The 21,371-nt window shown below is 43.3% G+C and overlaps 1 protein-coding gene across 1 annotated transcript in view; it reads right to left on the bottom strand.

Moving 5' to 3' along the window:
* Positions 1-21,371, bottom strand: part of CABLES1 (Cdk5 and Abl enzyme substrate 1) — a 70,865-nt gene that overhangs the window by 20,133 nt on the left and 29,361 nt on the right. Inside the window, exons 2-4 of the mRNA XM_059859255.1 lie at positions 16,884-16,955; positions 14,538-14,630; positions 7,691-7,768 (exon numbers count right to left, since the gene is read on the bottom strand). Coding sequence (XP_059715238.1) covers positions 7,691-7,768; positions 14,538-14,630; positions 16,884-16,955 — 243 coding nt within the window. The remainder of the gene's footprint in view (positions 1-7,690; positions 7,769-14,537; positions 14,631-16,883; positions 16,956-21,371) is intronic.

Genomic DNA, 21,371 nt, shown 5'->3' with positions numbered 1-21,371 from the left:
TTTTTTTTCCTCACTCCTATTAAACACAAAGAGCTCAGGAAGGTCTTGGCAAAGCTCTTGCTGGGCGAGCAAGCCCAAAGGCTGCCTGCCCACTGCTGGGGGGAGCCCCAGCATCCCAAGAACAACTGGGAAAGATCTGGGGGATGCTTCCCCTCAGACCTCTCCAAACGCGGAAGGGTCAGGACGGTTGTTTGGGTACAGCCACTGCACTGGTGTGACCATCCACTGCCACCAGGTTTTGTAGGACATGTCCTAACATGGCATCAGGGTCAAGGGGTCCCACAAAGAAGGAGCATATGGAGGACAGGTACTTCATAGAAAAAATAAATCAAGCTTTCTCTGTGTTTAAGTTATTCTAATTACCAATGGGACTGAGGAACTGCACAAACTACTATCCAGTAGTAAATGGTGCTTAGAAAATGCAGAAAAGGAACAACAGTCCTTGCCAAAGAGGCATTTCAGTAAGGAAAACTTCCTTCCTCCTCTTCCTCAGTTTTGATTTTCCTGCTTTATTTCCAAAAGCGCTTTTTAGGAAATTTCAAGGAATTCAAGCAGATACCCAAATCCAAAAATAAACCATGGGAACTAATCCTACTACCTTCACTTTATTTGAGCATGGAAAGCTTGAGAAAATGAGAAGATCAGGGATAAGATTTCCTTAGGAGGCAAAAAACTAGATCTCAATTTCTGACAAGGTTTGGGGAGTTACCCTGATTTACATCAATGTCAAGCTCTAGATATTCTATTCATGGATACCATTTCTGGAAGACTGAGCAGGGTTAGAAACTACCCTCAAAACTAAACATATTGTCTCAGTTATCCATGAGTGCAGAATGTTAAGGAATACATGAGGTACAAGTAGCTGGGCTCACAAGCTGCAGACTGAGCTGCAGATTGAAATGCAGAGCTCCAGCTAGGAGCCTGAGAAGAGAGGCCATGAACTGCCAGCCTTTGGGATGACACAGGGCATGATGGTGGGTGTCACCAGCCAGGTGAATGGACACTGGGAAACACAGGAGAGCTGGGAATTGCAGCCTTTTGGGTAACAAAGGAGATGAAAACCAGTGAATCAGCAAGGTGGATGGACACAGAGAGGGGGGCAGGAGCCAAAGACTCGGGAGGAAGAGGAGGCTTCTGGAGACGGTGAGGGTATAAATGCCCAGGGGTTCCTTGGCTGGGGATCCGCCTCAGAGGCTCCAGCTCTGGCTGTTCCTGTGTTACTGCACTGTGAATAAATGGCTTTGTGGAACGAGACATCTGAGACTTTGCCATGGGAAACCTGGGGGTCGAAGTTGTGAGGAAACCTGCTCTGAATGGGATATGGGAGGAGTCAAGTGGGGACCCATTGGGTCACTGGAGCCACCCACCAAGAAGCAGCTTCAATCCCAGCAGTGAAAGTCTCTGGCATTGGAATGTGACCAGCAGTCTCTTGAGTAGTCAGACTTGGTCGTTTCCTTAGCAAGAAAAAAAATCAAAGTTTCTCCATCTAACAGAGTTCACAGATTTTCTAGGGATGGGATCCCAGATTTGTTGTCAGATGGTGAAAAGTTTTACTGAGCAGATAGATAAGGATCAAAACAAGCAATCTCATGTCTTCTACTAGCCAGGCTAGGATTAACAGAGTATAAATTGGATGCTGTTACCTTCGGAAGTGTAGCACTTCTTTAATGAACCAAATGTTATGATTTGACATGATCTACAAAGTCCCATGCAACACTCCTGCTGGGCACTTGCTCTTTAAATGACAGTAACAGTTGAGCACTCTAACCTGTGAATAATTTAGGAGTCCATGAAATATTAAACAGACTTCCAGATACATGAAAAAGCCTTCTGCTTATTGCAAAAAGGAATCTGATAATTGTTGTTTAGAGATGTCAGCCCTCTGTGCCTGTATTTTATGCTTAGCTATTCCCCCCACACTGCTAAGATTTATTCTAAAAGCAAAAGAGGTTCATGAGACATCAAGAAAAGATGCCATTCTCATCTGTCAGTGTAAATAATTTTTACTTATCATCTCTGTTTATAGAGACAAGGACAATGAGAGCTCTGGAAAAGATGCACTGCCAGTCAGACTAGCAGCAGATCTCCCACTGCCTGAAACTGCGTGCAATAATTGATCAAGAGCTTTCAGATCCTAATGCCATTAGTGTTGCCAGAACAACTCCAGCTGTAATTTACAGGGAGAAGGAGCAAAAAAACTCCTGGAAAGATGGCTCTAATGGGTCAGCCTCCTTTTTCTCTCTCCAAAGATATTTAGCTGTCAGCATGCCAGTTCTTTCCCTGATGTTTTGCCCAACACAGAGCAGAAGTTCAAAATTTAACCTTACTAGCTTTTGGAGATTCATTTGTCAATTTCAATCTAAGGGAACAGGACAACTCACAAGAATGAGCAATAATGGCTCTATAAAATTCATACATGAGATGATTTGTTTTGAAATGTCCTATTATGAGGAAAAAAACTTCAGATTTGTGTGTCTTTCTGTAAAGCTAATATTCGTTTGGTTTCATTTTTTGTTCAATTTGTGAGAAGCAGGGAAAATGGGCAATGGTAAAGAAATGCAGGGATATTTCAGCTTCTCTATCACAGGCTAAACACAGATCGTTGTTCTTCCCCAGGCCTACAGAATGATACATGCTCAGGAAAAGCACTCGAGATTGATGACTTAATCAAAACTGCCTTTGCATACAAAATCTGTTGGGGAAGAACAGCAAGGAACTCTGAAGGATGAAACAGAGTATCCTGCTTTGCTGTCTGCTTATGGCAGCTATCCATATGGCAATTTTGATGCTTTCATTTCTCCTGTAAATATTGCCCTGTTTTCCACACCCACTAACCTGCCAAATTACTGATGGCAGCAAGACAACCGCATGAGTCCTTCTTTTTGCCTCATTTTGCATATGCCTTTCTTACCCAGTTTAAACACTAAATATGAACAAAGATTGCAGAGTTTAGGTAAAGAAGGCTGTAGGGAATGCCAGGTCTGTGGACTAATTGATAATTTTGGTTAGATATTATTTGGGGGGATGATATTGAAAACCTTTTGCTCCTGGCATCATTGAACATATTGTCCTGGCCAGCATTTAGTTAAATCTGAAGTTAAATCCAGCAGTGACTTATCTTTAGAAACTGGGTGAAGCTGGTTAGTAGCATTTGTGAGAAGGACACAAATTCTTTTTATCTAGCGACTGGCTGCTTTACTTCAGAAGAATGGTCTGTTTCCTGGGCTTCAATCCATTTGATTACTCATACTGCATTATTTCCTTTAGCTGCAGGCAAGTTTCATCAGAGGAGTACCTGTATTTTTGTAGAGACAGCAATATTCAGCAGCTGTGCCTGCTGCAGATAAATTTCGAACCACTTAATGAATTCAATGCCACAAAGAATAAAAGATGAGGTGAACTGGCCATCTTTATAAGGATGTGCACTATCTGATGCTCTGAGTTTTCTGTCCTGTAGTTCATCACCTCCAGCCCTGCTGTCAGTCAGTCACTGCAAGCCCAGGTCTGAGTGCTCATGTAAGACTAACCAGGCTGCAGTGCTGCATTTGTGTCATACTGCCAGCTCTCTCCTCCCCCAAGTCCTCCAGATTCATCTTCTGGACAGGACTTCACAGGAACTTGGAAGCTCTTAAAACAATTCTTACAACATCACAAGAGATATCATCAGAATAGGTACAATTTCAATCTGTGGATGCTTTTGCCATTGATAAAAACGAGCCTAAAAAGTGCCTTTTCCAAAACATATTTTTAAATCGTGAAGCATAATGGTGTGTGCCAAAGATAAAAATCAAACCACACTGTGTCAGAACTGCAAACCCAACTAACTGCAATATCTTTTATTTTTGGGGTGAAAAACAACACGGTACCTCCCTTTTAACACTTCTAACAGTGACCTTTGTCACTCTAACATTGTCCTTTTTTGAAATTGCTTAGGCTATACCAAGGAGGACTGGATTGTTCTCACTTGGCTGCAAGCATATGCAGAGCATTTTTGCAGGGCAACACGTCCTGCTGGCCACATGGAGCAACTTTGACAACATCTGTGAGCACTGCCAGAGTGGCACCATCTCCTTGGAAGCTGATGGAGCAGTGGTGCCTAGAGAAGCTTCAAGAACAGGCAAGCAATGGAGAATAGGCTCCCTTCTCCCCTGCCCAGGATATCTGCTTTTTCCAGGGTAGGCAGAATTGAACCTGGTTCTTCTCCATCCGGGCTGGGGCCACATGGTGGGTCCACAGAGTGCCCTTGCACACACCACGTGGGGAGTGGGGTGGGCAGAAACCTTCAGGAATGTTCCCAGAGTCTGGCTGTAACAGCTCCTCTTTAGGGACTCGAGTGTCCGGAGCATGACCTCCCTAATGGCTAAGAGGATAATATCTGCTGTGTCTGATCCCTGTCTCCTGTCTCAAAGGGCTGAAACCCAATTCACCTCAAACCATCTGGAACCCATCTCCAAACAAATAATTCCTTCAAGTCTTACTTAATCCATCTGCAAATGGCTTCACTCTTTGGCTTGCCATGACACAAATCCCCTCTGGGGGCCCAGAGCAGGTCAGCATGTGGGTGTACATGCCTGTGCTGAGGGTGTGTGTGGCAGGACAGCTACCTGCTGCTGACCTGAGGCATCTTCCCCTGTCCTGGAAGTGGAACAGTATCGAGGCTCAAGTCCATTTGCTGTGAGCTTCCACAGTGACAACCAACCTCTGATGGAGGAGGTGTGCGCCACAGCAGCTCAGGGGATGCTGTGCACCTCTGCTAAAAATGGGAGGTCAACATCTCCAATTTTCTGCCCATCTAGAGAACTAGATGGGGATTAACGCTTATCTGTGGCAAGGAAGATAGGAAATGGATACTGAGGCAGTTTCAACACGGTTCACAAAGTAGATCTTACATCTTTTGGAATATTATATTTAAAGAAGAAAGAAGAACCCTGTGACCATTAAGGTTTCCAATGCATTGAAAAATGAGAGGCAACTGCACAACCCAAACCTGCAGTACTAGCACTTGTCTCTAACCTGTGCACCACACAATGACTTTGCATGTCATAAAGCCAAACATTCAGGAAACCTTTCTCTGCGTCTGTCCAATTAAGAATGGAGGCAATAACACTGTTACAAGTGTTTTCACATCACTACATTACTCCCCTTAGCTACCACTCAACCCTGCCTAGGCTCTGATGCCTTTGGGCTGATGACATCAAGAGGCACTGTAGGGCAAGGAAGGCCAGCAGGCAAGATGCTCAGCACCTCCTTCAGCTCCTGACTTGCAGTGAAGCCTTCCTTACACTGCCTTTGCCTGGCTATATCTGCTCTCACACTTGCTCTGCTGGTCTACATAGAGGAAGAAAAGTAAGCATTTAGGAAACTTATTCCAGGGGCACCTGAAACTCCATCCCCTCATGTACAACTATGTCTCTCTCCCCAGACCTCCATTTGTATTGGTACAACCACTTAAACTCATGCTTTAGAGGTTTTTGGGGAGGGCTCTTGCTGTTGTAGTTTGACCTCTGCATGGAGGGCAGGCAATTGAGGACCGCAGTCTGGAGTACACTTCTTACACCTCATTGGTGAGAGAATGTTGCACCATCCACACAGGACAGGTACACAGAGTTTCTGAATTTGGGACTTCAGAAAGTACCTTTTACCATGTTTTTACAATGGATCTGTTCCTGCAGACTGTATCTGCCAGCATTTGTAGAGTGCAGCTCTTCTGCACTGCCTCAAGTACAATATGGGCTGGCAACCTCCACAAAACAGCTGTGCCTGGACATTTCCTCACTGGCCACAGTGCCTGTGAGTTGGAGCAAAGGTGGAGAAGCAGCAGCAGCTCCACTGTGTGCTCCTCTCACATAGAACAGTTCCTCCTGCCTGCTCATCCATCCTGCTGGGGCTTTCTTCAGCTCAAATTCGAGATGTGTCCATAGCTCCCTGCAAGGACCTGCTTCTTTCCATTAACTACTCAGTGGTATTTGCAAACCAGCTGGGACATCTTACCTGGGAACAGACATTAGCAATCCAGGAATTCAGAGAAAGCAAAGATAAAGGATGCTGTCATGACAGTACTTCACAAGATTACCCAGTGTCTCTCCCCCCTCCTACTTCACATCCAAAATGTGCAAGTAAGCAAGCACTGTGCAGCCTGAACAGAGTGGCCACAGTTTATGCTATACTGCCTCATCTGTTCTTTGCACCAGCTGTTCCTGGAAGGAGGTGCCACTGAATTGTTTCTCTCTTCCTCTGATGCTCTGGAAGAAAGACAGAGGGCATTTTTTCAAATCTTGGCTTTTTAGCCAAGGGAACAGGGTTGGATTGTTGTGTACTGGCACTTGCTACCTTCTCATCCCATGCCCTTCTTGCTGTGCAAGCACAGTACAAGACATGACATGCTGAAATAATATTTAGTTTTGCAGCTGGGCTCGTTACTGCTGTAATTTAGAAGGTATAACCAGTCATCAAAATTTCAAAATGTGTTCAATTTTCAATAAAGAGGCAATTTCCACAGGATGATGACCATAAAAGAATGACAGTGTACTCAAGAACAAAGAACAAATCTGCCAGTCTGTTAAGAATTTGCCTGACGTGTCATCACAGTTTAATTAAGGGAAAAAATTTACTGTAAGAGTGAGCAGACAGAGTCAACCCTCTGACAAAGGTGCTTCCTTTCCTTTGTGCATTAAAAATAATCTCCCTTTGTTTTGAATTACTGGTGCACAAGGAGATTGTGACAAATCACCCTCCAGAACTAAATAGATGGCTGGAAATTATGAGCCAAATTTGTCTTTTCTACAGTGGAAAGATTTGACTGTAGATGATTTGTGGATCTTTCAAACCCCCCCCTCAGTGTATCAACTGACTATTTCCCACACATTTTGTGCTCTGCAGCCACTGAGTCAACCACAAGGGCTTCTCAGGTCTCTGGCAAGTGAGCATGGCCATGCTATTCCCCCCTGTCCCAGGGTCACAGAGCTGCTGCCCACCAGCATTGCATCCAGCTGGCCATCAGAGCCTGCCAGGCCACATCCTCCAGCCCAATCCAGTTTCTTCCACTTCTGTGGTTTCAGTGGAAGAGCTAAAAGCCTTCTCAGTCTCCGGAGAACTACTTTATTCCAAAGGAGCTTTTCTACCAGAGTTACAGTGTCTCAGCATGTCAGGGGATGTGAGGCACCTGCACAGACAGCTATGAACCTGGATAAAATTATCACCAAAATAATGCTTTCACAGACTGAATGATCTGACCAGTGACTAAAAATATTAAATTAAAAAGTATTATGTTTAAATCCAAGTATTTCTTTATAGTTCTGGAAATCTAGACACAGGAGCACTATGTTTCCATAGGAGAAAGAGACAGCTTAGATGGCTTATACAATTAAAGTCATGCTGTCTAGAGTTTTGTCAAAGACGAGTGAAACCAGAAGAAACAATAAAAAGTGCATTTTTTTCAAGAACATTGATTTCATGGGAGTAGTTTTCTCCAGCTTAATAATAAAAGATATCACAACACATATAAATAAAGTGGGGACTGAGAGCTGTAGTTTCAACCTGGCAATAGTCCACAAAGCAAATACACCTAAGAGCATTTATCTCTTCTCAGAGCAGACATGTAAAAGCATTAGGCTCCATCATGCTGTGTTCTGTTATCAGGTCTACATGCAGGCCCAGAAAGACTATGCAGTACACGTATGAATATACATACCCGACTTGGGTACAGTCTCGATATGGCAGCACTGAAAATATGCTACAGAAGGATCTTCTGCTGCTGATAAGGACTATTCTAAAATATAAAAGAAAATAAAAGAAATCAAAGACTAAAATTTAAAAATCCCACCACAATAAGCAAAGCAATAGATGTTACGATTGAGGAATTTGCAATCATAAAACTTCTATAATGGACGATTTCTTCGTCCTCTTTTACATCTCATGGATATTGTGCTACAGAGTCTTCACAGAAGTGCTGAAGCCTGTGCCACAGCAAATGAGCAGTGAATGAGCAGTAGAGCCCCATTCCCTCTACAGGCTTTCTAGGAAGACTATATTGAATATGTGACTTGGAATCCAGGACAGATGCTTTCCTAGTGAAAGAAGTCTACCCACAGAGGCACGGGACCATTCTGTCAGCTCTCTACAATGGCTGAAACCCAACAGACAAAGCCAGCAGCAACCCAGGTGATACACACCAAAAAATACCACTGATACACACTCTGGCTCCTGGTTGTGGCCTTTCTCTGCTAAACCAAAGGACTCCCTTGATTGTCAGCTTCTTGCTCCTGAAATAGGATTTATCCATCAATCAAGGCTGGGTTTGTTATTATGTTTTAAGATCCTTTCACTGTTTCCAGGCTTCCTCTTTTGAGTCTTCTCCAGTTTTGCCCCATCACCCTTCTTGGTCTCCAAGGCATTATCCCTGACCTCAGAAGTTCCACATCTTCCAGTCTTAACCTTCAAGATCAGCGTCTAGCCATGACACTCTGCCAGCCTCTGTGCTCAATAATCACATTAGCCCTCTTGGTTATGATGTATTGATACTCAGGCATAACCGACCCCACAGCTCCCATCTGTCTCAGTCAATGTCAGGGTTGAATCTCTCCTCCTCTAAGCACGGTTTGCCTTTGCTCCTCATAGGCAGTTAGCCAAGATTTGGCTACATGAAATCATACATCATCTGCCTGCAGAGAGCTTATCTCAGAATCCAGGACAGTCTTAGAGCAAATGCCTTGGATTTCTAACCAGTCTCCAAATCTCTGCAACATCTGCAAAGTCACTGTGTGATAGTGTCCTGGTTTCAGCTCAGATAGAGCTCATTTCCTTTAAATCAAATAGCTTGGAGCAACCTGTCTGTTACACAGCCACACTGCTGCCTTCAGCCATCAGGCTCTGACATATTAGGCAACATCAAAACCACCTCGAAGTCAAGACCCATTTCCCATAAAACAGAGTGGGATGCCAGCAGCTACATTATTAAAGTTCTGGGAGATGCAGACTTGCAAGAAGCCAAGAGAAGCTTGGTCAAGAAGTAAGATATAAAATGCCAATAAGTAACTGTTTATAAATAGCCCCTTCTTCGTTCTTACCTTCAGGACATTGAGAATTGTACCATTGTACAATTGACCCTTCCTCCCTCTAAAGCTGGCTAACAGGCTGCACCATGTCGAATTCCTCTAAAACACAGTGACAGCAATTTGTGATGTTTTCTGACCTGATTAGTGTTAGAATTTTCTGATGTTTTACCTTTCTAAAAATCTCCACTTGTGGTGAAAATGTTAGGACCTACCACTACAGTGGCTGACAGGGCTATTGCACTTCCTTGCTCTGCTCTCCAGCATTGATTTTTCTGACATTGTGTCCCACAGATCTGTATGTGAAGATTTAACTTGAATTTTTCATCCACTGTACTGCAATGGTCAAAGCTGGACAACAAACCCTACCAAGCTCCTTTGCTCTTTGCTGTCTGAAAACCAGACACCTATGAATCTCATACCAGTTACCCTGTTATTAGAACACTGTTTCCTTAAGGGATCAGCTTAGTCATCGTTCTTGGAAAAGGTTTAGCTCCCCAAGAGAGCTGCTGCTGTAATCCTTGGAAAAATGCAGAATGATCGATTTTCCTTCTCCTGGATTACTCCGTTCTAGCAATCCTATTTTCTTCTTTAAAATCCCGTTTGAAAGCAAAGAGGGATTTACCCTTTAATGAAGAAGGGTTTCTAATAATAAACACACATACAGCTTTAGGAAGTTCTCCTGCAGCAGATGAAGTACAATCTCATTGTTCTCTGAAGGCTGTAACACTCCTTACCTAAGGGAAATTTCAGATCCTTCAAGATGGTCTCACAGTGCGGCACTGAGCTATAGAGCAGGGAGGAATGATTTTTCCCATTTGAGAACAGCAACCCACAAGCAAAAAAACCCTGGCATATGATTAATTTTGTGCTTGCCACTGCTTACTGCTGAATGGTTGCTACTCACAACAGCTTGCTTGTTCACTGGAAGCCTTGTTTGCTGATGTATGAAACTTGGCACAGGTTTCGAGGCTGACATCAGAAAGCATCTTTGAATTCGGAAAACCACAGTACCCACTAAGCATATTATCCCCCTCCCTCTGGCTGCTTCTGGAAATACAGCTCTTCCACCAACGCCCTACACCTCCCTAAAAATACCACTCAACTCTTAATACTTAAAAGAAAAACAAACTGGTGCTTCCATGTCCACAAGCAAAGACAACAGTAGGAAGTTACCACAGAACTGTGTGTATCAGAAGGAATCAGACAAGAAAGGAAATAAAAAGCACCAGCCCAGCCTCTATTTTTTTCAGATCTCTTTCCCTTGGGACCCAAGTATTGCCTCTCTTTCCATAAATCAGCAGATCCTCTTTACACAAAGATCTCCCAGGCAGAGCACGAGAGGAACCCACAGCCTCCACTGCTAGGATGCCACAAAACCTCATCTGCAAAGCTGCCAAGGGAGAGTGATGCAAAACAGCTTTAGGAGCTGGACTGGAAAGGAAGCGGGGAAAGCAGTGGCCAGATACTCATCATGGAAGGATAAATGGCATTTTATGTATAGGTCTGATGACATGCATTGAAGTAAAAAAATTTTTGAAGGCCTGCAACGGTTTGCTGGGGCAGAAAGTCCAGAAACTTGGAACAAAGTATGCTTTGGAGAAGAAGTCATGGTGGAAGTCCATTGCTGCTCAAGAAAATCTAATTATTGCATATGGGAGAAAAGTATTTTCCTGGATTTCAGCTCTTCAACAAAGGGCATCGATGATCCTGCACACCTCTGAAGGAGTTATCTCAGAAGCTGTGTGAGAGTATTTACATGTCTTGATTCCAATTGTGCCACCTAGACATGTTTAAAACCACTTCACAAAAAGGTTTTCATGCTTTAATTCTCACATTTCACTGAAAAGTTGTACTAATTATTATAGTTCAGAGCAACCATTATTTTGCAGGAGAATTCTGACAATGTGCAAAAGGCTATAAAAGCTAATTTTCCAATTCTTTTATGAAGTGTATACTGCAAAAAACCTTAATGAGCACAAAGCTCTCAACAGAATCAGTAACTAGATAGACTTGAAGAACAATGTCTGCTTATCCCAGCATCTGTCTAGGTCTGGTTGTGTTCCACCAAAAGGCTGCCATCAGGCAATGCGATACACATCATATGTACCATCCACATGTGGAATACTGCAGCCTCTTTTCTCATTCCTGATTGATGATTTTTGACTGCCAGGGCTCTGTTGCCCTGCACACAAAGGTGAACACACAAAACATGGATGCTGCCAGGGTAGCAGCCCTCATTTTGGAGTGCCAGAAGTCCAAGGGTAATTAGAAGGTGGCTGAGAGCTATTATGAACTGTGAGGGTGCCACCAATCACCAACCTCTTAGCCTGCACGTGTGTGCAATTAAGAGAGCAACAAAAGAGATATTTCATGATGGTGTTTGGCCTTCACTCAGATGTGTTTGCTAACAAAAAAACCTGAGAAAGCAATGGCATGGGGGTGGGAAAGGAACGTTGTTTTACTGCTCTTTATACCTGCTATATATGATAACTCTGGAGTCCTTCTTGTCCCATTCTCACCAGTAACTGTTTGTTCAGCTGGCTCAGGTTGCCATTTCAGTGGCTCGTTTTTGCTAATCCTCTGCTTCAGCGTTTATGGAGGATATCACCAATAAACCTGCTGAGTAAAGTGGGTAAAACCATATGCTGGTGCCTAGCTGTGCTAGTATGTATGTCAGGGTTGACTTGTCTTTGTCTTTAAATGGGAAAATTTATTTTCTGCTGTTTTACAAGACTGCTTTGCTAGCCTAGTCTAGGAACCCTAATTTTCCTAGGAACCTAGGAACCCAACTCCTTTAATAAGCCACGACCTAGAAATCCAAAGAAACCGGTTTAACCAGTGATCAGAACTATCAACAGGAAGCTTTACAAGGACTCACTGATTAAGCTCCAGTCTGTGTATTTTTCTGTAGGAGCTTTTTCTCTGTGCTAAATAGCTGAACTCTTATTTTAACCACAGCGGGTCCTACCTTGCTGCAGGACTGCCAAAGGCTGGACCCAGAGCATCGTTGCTCAACACATGTCACCCCTGAGGCTGAGAGGGGAAGAGCTCTCAGTGCCACAGGACAAGGACACATCACCTTACAGGCTGAGAGATGCAAACAAAGGCAGCTGCTGGAGAGGAGTCCTGAGCTATCACTCACACTGCAGTTTTCTTTGCTCTGACACAGTCACAAGCCAGTGAAACAACTTCTCAAAGTGCTGGCTATTTTAAAACCCAGTCATCAAATTCACCACCCAAAAATATATTCAGTGTAGGTATTTTCAAAGCTGGGTTCCTCATCTTAAGTGAAAGACTGACCTGCTGTGACAGAAGGGTCAGGGGTTTTGGAAGGAGCTCGGAGCCTGACTCCAGCCCAGCTCAGCACCTGCATCCTGCACAACCATGCATGAGCCACCTGGGACAAGGTCTCAGGCAAGGAAAGGAGCCCCAGGAGGGTTTTCTATCCATTACAACACCTGGGTTCCTCTGAGTCACGGGCAGCTGGGGAGGACACCAGCTTCAAAGGTCTTAATGTACTCAAAAACACTGTTGATTTTAGGATGAATACACAAAGCAGATTCACCTGCATTTCTAGAGGTCCTTTTAATCCAGAGTGCCTATTAACTCCAGTGACTGCATCCAGATCCCTGGGAAAAAAAGTCTGCACTTAAATTACTTACTGCTAGACACAGGGGTGACACAAAGTGTTAACTCTGCATTTTATTTTTAGCTAGCATCACTGTGGCTCTACGACCATAGGATGAAAACTATTGCCAAAATTGTGTCTCTCATTCTTATTGTATTTGTATTCTAGATAAAGAGATCTTTATTATGATTGTGGAAATATTCTGGAAAACTGTGTCTGCTGATAAAGATAAGAAGCCAGTTGAATAACAGAAACTTTCTCACAGCTTTCTTAGCTAGAAAAATATTCAGTTACATTGTCAAGACATAATGACTGATCTTTGAATTAAGGTAAAATATTGCATATATGCTACAATACTTCTTTGCAAAACATCGAAAAAGGAGTTTACAAATCAAATGTTTATTCATTCTTTTGCAGGTATTATTTCTATCAAGCTTATGCCCAGATTTTATGTACATATCTCAGAAATTTTTCTCTGTGGAATTTGCATACCATCTCATTAGGATATTTTACTGTAAGAAATTCCCAGAGCATATATCTACTTATGCTCAAAATGGACTAAAATTAAAGGGTTGCTTTTCAGCGTTTGATTCCACATGTATTTCTTATAAAGACAATAATCAGCAGCTAGTCAGACAATAGTCAATAGTTCAATAGTTCTGCATGTGTCTGTTTGACTAAAGCCGGGTCTAAAAGCTGTTTCTAAAATCTCTCAGGGCCACCTTGCACACCATTCATGTTGATTACTACCTTTCACTGCATTCAATCGTATGTGTGAGAATAACAGTGAAGAAAACTTTTCTTGAGCCAATTAACACCTATCAGAATTCAGTTCATAAAACCTGTGGTTCAGTGCAATGTTAGAATTTCTACTGACATAGTTCCATGTCTGATGGAAATCAAAGGCTACAGGCACAAATCAGTCCAACAGACCACACATGGTTCTCAGCCATGGTTCTCAGTTTTATGACAACAGGCACGTGCAAGGGTCAACTCCCACTGGAGTAGTTTAGCCTACATGCAACCTATTCAGGTGGCCTAGTTCAAAACTACTCAGATTTGGAAGAACAAGAATTTAAAAAAAAAAATCACGAAGCACAGGGAGAAATTGTCAATGGAAAAATCAGAGAGGACAGGTATGTTCTTTATAAGCAGGGAGGAGCCAGTTTCACCTCTGAGCTGGACGACACCGCAGTAGAGAACCCATTTTGCTGATGGATACACCTCCAGCTGAGAGGAACAGGCCTTTGCAGTAAGCCAGGTCTCAGCCACTGTCTGCTGCACAGGTCCCACAGTGCCTATGGCTGTGACCTGGGCACATCCCAGCTCAGGGGGTGCTGCAGACCTCTCACACATCCCCTGGAAGCCTCTCTGCCTACATCTGCTGTGGAAACTAGGATCCCATGCCTCATCTTGCCACGACCATCCTTGGCTGTGCATTTACCAGCAAGCTGTATCCACTCAGAGATGTTGGCTGTATCCTTGAACCATTGCTAAACTTGGTCCAGGCAGTTTCAGCTGTGTGCCCCTCTCACTCTTAGGACCTGGCAACATCCTTGAAGAAATGCAACCAGATTATGCCTAGTTTGCTCCAACATCATCACAGATTTTCCTTTTTTGCAGGTTATTTGCATTGAGAAGACACAGGCCTTAAAATCTGTGGGCTAGCACTTCCACTGACACATACTTCCCTGGGGGACAGAGCATGCACTGCAGCCTGCACCCTCAGGGATTATTTGAAAGACCATTGGGTGGGGAATGCAATGGCTGTGCTGTTGCAGGGGGATGCTGATCCTGCCCCTTCCCTCACATCCCAGGGGCTGCCTCTGCAGAAGCAGCCTCTGCATGCACAGTACCTGCCGTTTCTGGTATCGTGCTGCCGCATGTTCTTGATAAAATGAACCTTCTTAAAGTTCTTTGGTCTGGGTGATCCTGAGAGTGTCCGACATCTGAAAAATAAATCAGTTGCAAGGGAGGGGAGGGAGAAGAAAAAAAATAAGTTCTCAGTTCCCTGCTGTACCGCCAAGAAGTCATCACAAAAGCAGGAAGGAAAGACGAGACAAATGATTCGAGTCACCCTGTGTTAGGAATCAGCAGGAACAATAAAGACAATAAGTCTGGAAACAAGACAGCTCAAACAAAAAAAAAAAAAATTTAAAGTAATAATGAGAAAAGGCACCATCCCCCTTCCTTCATGCCAAAAAAAATCATAAAATAATCTCAGCAAAGTAAAACTTCCTGTAATCTGCCATGACAGCTAAGCCCAAGCTTTCAGAAGAAAAAAAATTAAACCAAACCAAAACCTAGTAAATATTCAATTTTCCCCACTCGCACCAGCACCCACGCTTTTGCATGCTCCTCAGCTATTGATAAAGGAGCCATTGAGGGAAGTTGAAGTTCTTTCTTGTTTTAATTTTAGAAAGATTTAAAATCTCCTATTTGCAAAGATAATTCCTATTTGATTTTAATTCTAAATACTACTTTTCACATTTGTAAGAGTATACAAAACAACTGAAAATAAAATTAACTACCCCAGGAAAAAAAATAATCGTTCTTCAAAACATTAAGCCTTAAATCTATTTTACATCTGAATGCACGTTATAAATTGCAGTTACAGAAAGAAATTGCCAGAGGGAGGAGAGATGAGACAAATAGCAATATCCTCCCCCTGCCTTCCACCCTTGCTCTTTCTAATCAGCTGAAACCACAGCACATATGAAAGCGTTCTCTGTTTCATCTCAGGGCTGTTTTGTTGCAGGGCGAGGCAGAGCCCGCAGGCACTGGAGATGAGTCCTGTGCTCTCAGCACAGCCAGGGCTGGACCGTGGCTGCTGCACCCTCCGTGGCACCTATGGGACCAGCATCCTGTGCCGGTGCACGGTGAGCTTCCCTAACCCATCTTCTCCATCCTCTCACCTGCACAGGCAGAGTTCAGCAGCTCCTCGAGCCCGTGGGGTCATTGTCTTGGACTGAAACCACAGATCTTGGACTGTGCCAGTCCCGACTACTGTATCCAAACACCATCGTGCTGCACAGGCACACCCCAAGAGGGGCACCCCATCACTTTGCCGTTTCTGCCTTCCTCCAGCTAGTAAAGGCCTTGAGATTCCCTCACCCTCTGATTGCAATCAGCCTTTTTAGCTTCTTCACAGGAAAATGGCACCAAGAGAGACATTCTACCACCAATTCTGCAAATTAGCAAGTAAAAATACTGCCTGGCAAACCATACTTTGTTTATATCTTTTACCAATTATACATGTTTGAATCACTTATGGGAACACTTCATAACATGCTGGTAAGCATGCAACAGTGAGCTTTGTAAAAATAATCAAGCTTTGGTAATAAGCCAATTGGTACAGCCTCTGCTATTCTTTGCTTCGAGGTAAGGAGAGACAGCCAATCTGCATGTGGATAAACAAGGCTGCAGGCTAAACACCAATATAAACCAGCTGAATTACAGGTCCTAAGATAAAGGGGCAGGCAAACTTGGGCTGCCATCCTGCCGGACAGCTGACTTGGAAGCATTCCATGCGCTGGTCAGATTACTGACCAGCCAGTTTCTGACCTGTTAAGCAGTTGCTCCATTTTCCATCACCCCAGAGGACTGCCTAGTGACTAATTGCTGTGGTCCCCATAGGAGGAAGCTGTGGTCTCCCAGATGCACAAATCAAACTGCACTGAAGCGGCCAATATACAAGGATGGGAGCAGTTTTATTACTGGGGTAGCAGTCACAAACCTACCAGCCAACACACAGACAGCAATGCTGGTAACCAAAATAAGCTTGCATGTGCTTAGAGAATAGACAGTAAAAATTAATAAAAAATACTAGCCTTCAAAAACTTACTGTATTAAACCATCTGTACATACTTTTTAAATGTACCACAGATGTTAGGGTACTACTGACCAAGGGGTAGTCACTCATATTGGTGACAACGAAACTTTTCTATTAATCAAATCTGGCATTTTAATTCCTGACATTTCATCTAAATACTGCCTTTTTGTTTAATGACCTAAAGCCAGGGAATGTGCAATTCATATCAGCCACCACCTCGCAGGGTGTGTGAAGTTTCAACACTTTTACTCACTAAGAAGGATATCTTAATGTGAAAAGCCAGCTACTTTTCAACATGAGGAGGGGGAGCAAGCCTGTCCATGCAGGTGCTTTACAGAGAAGAAGCCAGAGAGAGAGTAAATAAAATGACCTCCTCAGTGGGGCATTTTCCTCAATGTCCTCCAGAGTCTCCAGAGAAGATCGCTGGGAGATCAGCCGACGTCTGCAGAGAAAGCAGAACACAAAACATCATCGCTGATTAGAGGGCACAAGGAAGTCCTCAGGGCTGTTATTGAGTAAAGAAAACCGCCCTTCGCTAGCCAAGCCACACCTTTGGATATTAATAAATTTTGTTCTGTTCTGCTTATCTTAATCTGTTTGATTCCACCCAGAAGCAAACTTACTCCACACAAGCTGCTACAGCAGAGGAGAAGTTTCAGCTTTGCAACAGCTCCTCCTCAGTTTGTGCTCCCCTTCCTTCAAAGGTTTAACACCCATCTAACACAGTCCCACATATGCTGCAGTACAGCTGGCAACGCTACAAGTATAGAGCTCTGAAGACATAGATCCACAGAGACTGCCTGTCCTCCACACTGTCACAGGGGGACTTCTCTTTGCCCCTTGCACTTTCTACCAAGCAAGTGCCACTTGTTTCTCCATGATGTCCATCTCATCGCTCCTGTGAGGAGTGTCTGAAGTGAGATGAAAGATGATAGTGCCAGCAACACTGGTCATAAAGCAGCAGTTTAAACAAAAGCTCTGACCATCCTTATGAGCAGCACAGGTGAGCTAAGCTCTGTTTTAAACTATTTTCCTATATCTGAGTCACATCCTTCCTCCACCTTCAAAGAAATAATTATGTAAATCTTAGCATTACAGGTTTTCTGGCTGTTCTAGCATGCAGGGAAGATGCCCCAGTACAGTCTTTGTCTTAGCAGCCATTGCTGCTACACAACCTCCAAACACCCTGACAGAAGCACAAAACAAGAACTGCACCCAACCCTCCACAAAACCACAGCAAATGCCATAAATGAATGTGTAAGACACAGCCCACCCGCAGGCACACAAAGAGAAATTAAGCTGGCAATCATTGAAGCTACTCCGTCGTCGATGGGCGTCAAAACAGCTGCAGCAGCCAGCAGAGCCGTGGCACTGTGCCCCTGCACCCAGCTGGCAGGAGCTGTGCCAGCACCCGTGGATCCCCAGGGCCATGGCTGAGGCACAGAACACCTCACCAGTGACTTCATGAGTATGAACAACAAAAGCCTTCAAAGACTATCTCTATTTCTTCCCCAACTCCCACTGAGCTGCCTTACTCCCTTCATCTGCAAGCAAAGAGTTTCAAGAATGTCATGAGCACTCCTATATGCTTGAAAGGTGCTCATTAATTTATTTCTGGGTTGTATTTTCATAACAAATTGTTTTATCTGTTGCCAGTGTAAGCAGTTTCTAATCCTTCCTGCAATTCCCTTGCCCCTCCAGTTGTGCTGCTACAACTGCTCCTGCAGCCGTGCTGCAAATCTGATTACCAAAATGTTTTTCAGGTCAAAATAACCCTGAGGTTCAGTGATTCCATTTGCTACTAATTCAAACACCAAATTTCTATCACTAACCCAGAGACAACACATTTCAGGACAATTTGAATGTGCATGCAGCTTCTTGTGTCCTTAGAAAATCAGAAAACTCCTCTAACAATTTATAGATCAACTAAGTGTGAAGCATAATCCTCTTAGAAAAAATATGCAAACCTAAATCCCCTCAGGCTTTGTCTAAACTAGGATTTTAGAAGATCTGGTGCAAGATAGGATACACCTTCAAAATGCTAAAAAAAAGAGTCTGCATTTCAGGATGTCAAGGAAGTCAAGAGAAGAGACCAAACACCTGTCTCCTGCACCCATGGGTGCTCCCACAGCTCCATCCATAATCAGAGAGGACAACGGGAATGCTCTTATTGGGAGAAATTCCGATCAGGAGGAGCTCCTCCTCCTTTTTCAGTTTCACTGATCCATAAGCAAATGCTGGAAGTTTCAACTACCAGCACCACTGGTAGATGACGTGGCAGATGACAGCTGTTGGCTTTTTAATACCTCTTTATACATCATTAGCTTAATAACAAACAATGGCACGCTCCCATCTTGTGGTGTTACAACACCAAAAGCATACTTGGCATGTTGTTAGTCAAAGGGAGATAAACAATGGTACAACCTTGCCACCTTCTTCCTACTAAATTTATCAAATTAGTCATGCTGTATCTCCTGTAGATGCCAGGTGCTTGTATAGCATCAGGTGCATATTCCAGCTGCCACTGAAGCCTTTTTCCAAGAGTCTCCTTGCCCAAAGTTATGCACCATCCTCAACTTCACTGCTGACAGTTTGTCAGACACGGGTTTGAAGATGCTACATTTGCATCTCAGTGGGTGGCAGGAACACACACAACTGCATTTCACCAGCTGGTCATCCAGCTGCCTGCTGGGGTTCTCTGCCTTCCCTCGCTGCTCTCAACTTCTTAAACCCAGCACCAGGGATGCTGCTTCCTGATTTTTGCTTGCTAACCTCAAATGCAGCACAGGCTGGATGGGAATCACTGCCACCCCTCGCAGCATGAAAGACCTCACACCAATTTTCACCAGTACTGATTTTGCAGCGTTTTGGGTACCTTACATAGCAAGTGAGTTGGCACAAAGGAGTGGGGGAAACTCTTTGTTCACCCAAACTTGGGAAAGGAGCACTTACACCTGAGCTCCCTCTCAACTAGGGCATGATACAAGCATAACTGGATAAATCCATCCAGGAAGAAAGGAAGAAAACACACATAGAAGGTACTGACACAGGTAGCAGTGAGAGCAAGGATACCCAGCCCAGCCCCAACCTAGCTGAAAACTTCCGTATCTTTCAGCTCTCCCCAGAATTATTAGTTTTAATCACTTCAACTCCCAGCACTGTCAAAGGAGCACCAGAGAGGTGGATTTGGAGCAACTCTGCTGAAATCAGTTCATACTGTCCAGGAATCACATCTTCTTTTCACTGAAGAAGCTCAGCTGCAATGAAGGATGTACAATTATTCCACTTTATCTTAAATCTTTATTTCAAGGCCTAATTAAGATGACCTAAATACCAATATTTTATAAGCTTTCCACAGCTGGATATTATACTAGAAATGCCAACTAATGAACCTACCTGCTGTGAACAAGGTCACATCCTGTGCCACACACATGGGACAAAAAACAATTCTGGAAAAGGAAAGCTTTTGAAAGGATCTTCCAGGGAATACAAGAAAAATCAGTTTTCCACTGACTTCATTAAGAATTTATCATCTCAACTGGTGTTTAGTATTTAAATTAATCATCTTTCTCTCTTCAGGCAAGCAGCCAGGATTTGTCTACACAACTCCTAAAAGGGTTATTTTTCAAAAATTGATTAGCATGCTATAGCAGCTGGTATATGTAGACACTTGCACTGGAATAACCCAAACTGTTTCATACCACACATCACCATCATTCTGATGTAAAGATGTGTTGATACCTATTTTGTGTTTAAAAATGCCCTATTTCAATAATAATTATGGAAAAATCATTCTACTGTGGAGGAAGAATACATGCAGAACAAAACAAAACAGCACTGTGTGACTCACACAGGATTCAAGCTTTGGGGTAAGTCTCTAAGCAGATGCAACTTCAATATAAAATGCTTTAAAACTTTTGTAGACTAAATGTCAAGCTAACACAAAAAATACAATTGACCTTAATAACCAAATTGAAGATGTCTCAACAAAAATGTTAATTTCTCCTAGTCCACAGAAAGCCTTTAAAAACTTCCTCCTAGTTTAATCAGCACATTCTAGGTGTACCAAACTTACCCTCACTCTGTACAGAAAAAGGCAGTTCAGTGCTGGAAAGATGATGATCACCTCATTCTAATCTTCAGCCCTTACAGGACAACGGTCACAGTTTCATGCAACTTACAGACTTGTTTTGTTTAAAAACCAAATAATATCACTTTCCCTTCAACACCTACCTAAAATACTTTTCACCTGTTTCATTGCTGTTGTTTCCCTGTGCATGTGCCCAGAAATAACCAATACCCTGCAATCAAATTCCAAGTGCAGACCAAAGAAAAAAACATTTGAGAGAAACATCTGATGCCATAGTATTTTAAATGGCTGTTTTCTAAGATACTCATGACTCTGTTTGCATACTGGATTTATCTTTGACTAGCTGTCTGAATCTCTGTGGAAGTGTCTTAAAAGCTAAAATGTTGTCTTCACTTCCCCTCTCCAAAGTCAGATTAATGCATGGCTCAGTTGCAAAAATGAAATAAAATACAAGGGCAAAAAACCCCCCCCCAAACTAAATACAAGGAAAAATTAAACAAGGGAGGTCTGTAGCCAAAACAGCAAATAGCCAAAGCAAGTAGACTGCAAATATATTCACCATAACCACCCCATCAATCAGTGGAATATGATCTTTGCTCTCAGCTGCTGCAAAATACTCAGCTCAGTAATGTTAAACACACAAAATCTTAAGCCACATAGACAGGAGGTGATAAAAAAAAGGAAGGAGCTGCAATCAGAACACTGGATGAAGGAAGGGAAGGGAAAGGGAAAGGGAAAGGGAAGGGAAAGGGAAAGGGAAAGGGAAAG

This window comes from Haemorhous mexicanus, chromosome 1 (genome assembly GCF_027477595.1).
Source record: "Haemorhous mexicanus isolate bHaeMex1 chromosome 1, bHaeMex1.pri, whole genome shotgun sequence".
Lineage (NCBI taxonomy): Eukaryota > Metazoa > Chordata > Aves > Passeriformes > Fringillidae > Haemorhous > Haemorhous mexicanus.
Note: the sequence above shows the minus strand (reverse complement) of the source record. Positions and strands in the feature narration are given on the sequence as shown.